Source organism: Vigna angularis, chromosome 10, assembly GCF_016808095.1.
Source record: "Vigna angularis cultivar LongXiaoDou No.4 chromosome 10, ASM1680809v1, whole genome shotgun sequence".
Lineage (NCBI taxonomy): Eukaryota > Viridiplantae > Streptophyta > Magnoliopsida > Fabales > Fabaceae > Vigna > Vigna angularis.
In genome coordinates, this window is record NC_068979.1 from 21,385,071 (window position 1) to 21,390,342 (window position 5,272).

Here is a 5,272-nt window from a genome sequence, read left to right on the forward strand (position 1 = left end):
AACATATTTTAATTTATGCGCAACCAAACCATCAAAAACCCCCACTACGTGTTGACAAGAAACTGAAACCACATTTGGTCCCTGAGAAACGACCTAGGAGTCACTTCCTAGCACTGTACTGCATTTTAATTGCACATCAAATTTAATCGGCCGCGACAGCTGTATCAAATTTTGGCGCCGTTGCCGGGGACCAACGGTTCAGTTTTGAGTCTTATGTCTGTATTGTGTGATTTGTGTTTTGTTGTGTTTGTGATAGTGTCGTTTTGCTATCTTGTGTTGATTTCTGTGGTTTGAATTTTGTGTGCTATTGTTTCATGATTATAGGGTGTCGTGATTTAGTGCATGACTAGAGGAAATTCTGGATTCATTCCACCCTTCGATCCTGAGATTGATAGGACGTTTCATAGGTTAATTAGGCATTCTAGGAATTCGTCTTTAGAGTCTATTTTTGAACCTGTTCCATTAGATATTGTGCATCCCACTGTTGAGTACTTGTTGCATACTGCATCTACTGCATCTGTTGCATCTGTACTTGATTCTGATTCTGATTCTGTTATTTTTCACACTGAGAACAATATGGCACAACCTCCACCTCGTGAGAGGACTTTTAGGGAGATGGCTGCACCTGATTTCGATATTGAAAGCTTGTGCATCCAATATCCTGATGAGGACGTTCCATTTGTTCTCAAAACTGGACTGATCCATTTGTTGCCAAAGTTTCATGGTCTTGCAGGTGAAAGTCCGCATAAGCATTTGAAGGAATTCCACATTGTCTGTTCCAGTATGAAACCGCATGATGTTCCTGAAGAGCACATCTTCCTGAAGGCATTCCCTCATTCATTGGAAAATGTTGCTAAGGATTGGTTGTATGGTTTGGCGCCTAGATCTGTCACTAGCTGGGATGATCTGAAGAGGCTGTTCTTGGATAAATTTTTCCCAGCATCCCGGACCACAGCTATCAGAAAAGACATAACTGGGATTAGACAATTAGCTGGAGAGAACCTGCATGAGTATTGGGAGAGATTCAAGACACTTTGTGCTAGTTGCCCCCATCATCAGATACCTGAACAACTTCTTATTCAGTATTTCTATGAGGGTTTGAACAACATGGATCGGGGTATGATTGATGCTGCTAGTGGTGGAGCTCTTGGAGACACCACACCTGCTAATGCCAGACAATTGATTGAGAAGATGGCTTCCAACTCCCAGCAGTTTAGCACCAAGAATGATGCCATTGTGGTGAGAGGCGTACATGATGTTGTTGCCCAGTCTTTATCAACTGTTGAAAGCAAGTTGGAAAACCAGATTAACTCTCTTGCGAAGTTGGTGACACAGTTGACTACCAACCAGAGATCTACAGCTTCATCTGCATCTGTTGCACGACTATGTGCTATTTGTCCTTCCAATGACCATTACACAGATGCATGTCCTTCTTTGCAGCATCCTGCTGCCTCTGATGCGCCTCAGGCTTATGCTACAAATATCTATAACAACAGGCAACCACAACAGCAAAATCATGACTTGTCCACCAACAGGTACAACCCAGGGTGGAGGAATCACCCCAATCTTAGATGGAACAATGCGCCACAGCATCAGCAGCAGGCGCCACCTTTCCAAAATGCTGGAGCACCTAACAGATATGTGCCTCCACCTATGCAACAATACCAGAGGCAACAACAACAACAACAGCAGCAGCAAGAGACACCTGCCCAACCAGCTGCCCAACCTTCCACTTCGTCTGAACCTTCATTCGAAGAGTTAGTGAGACAGATGACTATGCAAAACCTGCAATTTCAGAAAGATAATATGCAATTCCAGCAGGAGACTAGAGCTTCCATACAGAGTCTGACTAACCAGATGGGTCAGATGGCTACTCAGATAAACCAGGCACAGTCTCAGAATTTTGATAAGTTACCATCCCAGACTGTGCAGAATCCAAGAAATGTGAGTGCCATAACCCTCAGATCAGGGAAGCAGATTGTTGTACCTTCAGAGCCCGCTTCTACACCTACACCTACACCCATGCCTGCCACTTATCCTAGAGAGGACGACCATGATGGTCCACGCAGGACGTTTGAAGTGGGTGGATCTTCTTCTCCAGTTGGTGGTTCTTCTTCAGTAAGATCTCCTCCGTTGTCTACCACTACCACTGCCGCACCTTCTTCATTGGTTGACCGACCTATCCCTCTTCCATTTCCTTCACGGGCACTTCCTAGCAAAAAGATGGAAGAGGTGGATAAAGAAATTCTGGAGACCTTCAGGAAGGTGGAGGTGAACATACCTCTACTTGATGCCATCAAGCAGATACCAAAGTATGCAAAATTCTTGAAGGAACTGTGCACACACAAGAGGAAGATGAAGGGCAATGAGAGGATTAGCATGGGAAGGAATGTATCTGCGCTTATTGGTAAGTCGGTCCCGCACATTCCTGAAAAGTGCAAGGATCCAGGTATATTTTGCATTCCTTGTGTGATTGGGAATAATAAATTTGAGAATGCCATGCTTGATTTGGGTGCTTCTGTTAATGTCATGCCTTTGTCTATATATGAATCTTTATCTCTTGGTCCTTTGCAAACCACAGGCGTGGTCATTCAGTTGGCTAATAGGAGTGTTACCCACCCAACAGGTTTCATAGAAGATGTCTTGGTAAGGGTTGGTGAATTGATTTTTCCTGCTGATTTTTATGTTCTAGAAATGGAGGAGGGATTCTCTCATGGATCCGCTCCTATTATCTTAGGCAGGCCATTCTTGAAAACTGCCCGAACTAAGATTGATGTATATGCTGGAACTTTGTCTATGGAATTTGCTGATATTGTTGTTCATTTTAATATCTTTGATGCAATGAAATTTCCAGCTGAGGACCATTCTCTGTTTAGGATTGATACATTGGATGACATTATTAATGAATTTGTTGTTGACAACTTTAATTCTGTGCATGAGAAGAAGCATTCTTTTCTATCTTCTTTGCATTCATGTATTGAATCTGGATTCGAATCAGGTTTTGAGAATGATGTTGATAATGTTGTGGATTTTGATGAGGATTGTGATGTCCAGGATATTGATGCCATGAATGATATTGATGATGTTATTGACATATCTGAGATGGACATTGATTTTAATAGTAATGAGATGTGTGTTCTGCCTTTACCTGTACACTCTTTAGGGTCAGAATGCATTAACCATGTTGCAGGTAGTACACTTGAATCTGACTTGCAGGCACCCACTCTTGAGTTGAAACAGTTACCAGATAACCTCAAGTACGTGTACTTGGAGGATGATGAGAAGAAACCAGTGATCATTTCTACCTCCCTTGATTCTGTTCAAGAGGAGAAGTTGCTTGGTATATTGAGGAAGAACAAAAAGGCCATTGGTTAGAGTTTAGCTGACATACCTGGTATTAGCCCATCCACATGCATGCATAGGATTCTTTTGGAAGATGAGGCAAAGCCAGTGAGACAGCCACAAAGAAGGCAAAACCCCGTGATCATGGACGTCATCAAGAAGGAGGTGACCAAGCTTTTGCAGGCTGGGATCATCTACCCTATTTCAGACAGTCAATGGGTGAGCCCCATCCATGTTGTGCCCAAGAAAACTGGCCTCACCGTGGTGAAGAATGAGAGGGATGAGCTTATCCCAACTAGAGTGCAGAATAGTTGGAGAGTCTACATTGACTATAGGAGGCTCAACCAAGCAACCAGGAAAGATCATTTTCCCCTACCATTCATTGATCAGATGCTGGAGCGCCTGGCAGGTAAATCTCATTATTGTTTTCTTGATGGTTTTTCTGGATATTTTCAGATCAATATTGCTCCTGAGGATCAAGAGAAAACCACATTCACATGCCCCTTTGGTACTTTTTCCTATCGGAGGATGCCCTTTGGTCTATGCAATGCTCCTGGTACCTTTCAACGGTGCATGCTTAGCATTTTTAGTGACTTTCTTGAGAGTTGCATAGAAGTGTTTATGGATGACTTTACTGTGTATGGATCCTCTTTTGATGTATGTTTAGACAGTCTGGAAAAAGTCTTGAAAAGATGCATAGAAACAAACCTTGTTCTCAATTTTGAGAAATGTCACTTTATGGTTGAACAAGGTTTGGTTCTAGGGCATATCATTTCTGAAAAGGGAATAGAGGTAGACCCTGCTAAGATATCTGTGATTTCGCAGTTGCCTTACCCCTCTTGCGTGCGAGAGGTGCGATCTTTCCTTGGACATGCAGGTTTCTACAGGCGCTTCATCAAAGATTTCAGCAAGAAAGCGCTTCCCTTGTCCAGACTGCTGCAAAAGGATGTTGACTTTGTTTGTGATGACAGATGCAAGCAGGCTTTTGATTGCCTGAAGGAAGCTTTGACCACAACTCCTATCATTCAGGCACCAGATTGGACAGTCCCATTTGAGCTCATGTGTGATGCGTCTAATTATGCATTGGGGGCTGTCTTAACATAGAAACTTGACAAGCTGCCAAGAGTGATCTACTATGCTTCACGCACTTTGGATGCTGCCCAAGCAAATTATACCACCACTGAAAAAGAGTTGTTGGCAATTGTCTTTGCTCTTGATAAGTTTAGGTCATATTTGCTTGGATCACCTGTGATTGTATATACTGACCATGCAGCTCTTAAGTTTCTCTTGAAAAAGGCTGAATCAAAGCCCAGATTAATCAGGTGGATGCTGCTGCTCCAGGAGTTTGACTTGCAGATTAAAGACCGGAGTGGAGCACAGAATTTGGTTGCAGACCACCTCAGCCGGATTGAGAGAGCTGGAGATGAAGTTGATGTGTTGCCCATCCAGGATGACTTTCCTGATGAGAGTTTGCTGATGATTTCTTATTCTCACCCCACTCCTTGGTTTTCACATATTGTAAATTATTTGGTTGCTTCTGTTTTTCCTCCATTAGCTTCACGTGCACAGATTTCTAAAATTAAGAGTGATGCTAAATATTATGTTTGGGATGACCCATATCTGTGGAAGTTGTGCAGTGACCAGGTTACTAGGAGATGCATTCCGGACCATGAGATTGACTCGGTCCTGCAATTCTGTCATGCCTCCTCACCTGGTGGTCATCTAGGGATACAGAGAATAGCTCGCAGGGTGCTTGACTGTGGGTTCTACTGACCTTCCATCTTCAAGGATGCGGAGAGGATTTGTAGCACCTGTGAGCCTTGTCAGAAAGCAGGAGGACAAATTTCACAGAGACAAGAAATGCCTCAACAGCCTATGTTGTTCTGTGAGGTGTTTGATGTCTGGGGTATAGATTTCATGGGTCCTTTTC

At 43.2% G+C, this 5,272-nt stretch overlaps 1 protein-coding gene across 1 annotated transcript; it reads left to right on the forward strand.

Moving 5' to 3' along the window:
* Nucleotides 1-342: 342 nt before the first annotated feature.
* On the forward strand, nt 343-3,375 carry LOC128193362 (uncharacterized). Its single transcript, XM_052870032.1, has 2 exons — nt 343-2,059; nt 2,120-3,375. Exons 1-2 carry the CDS (start codon nt 343-345, stop codon nt 3,373-3,375), a joined length of 2,973 nt encoding a protein of 990 aa, XP_052725992.1.
* Nucleotides 3,376-5,272: the final 1,897 nt, after the last annotated feature.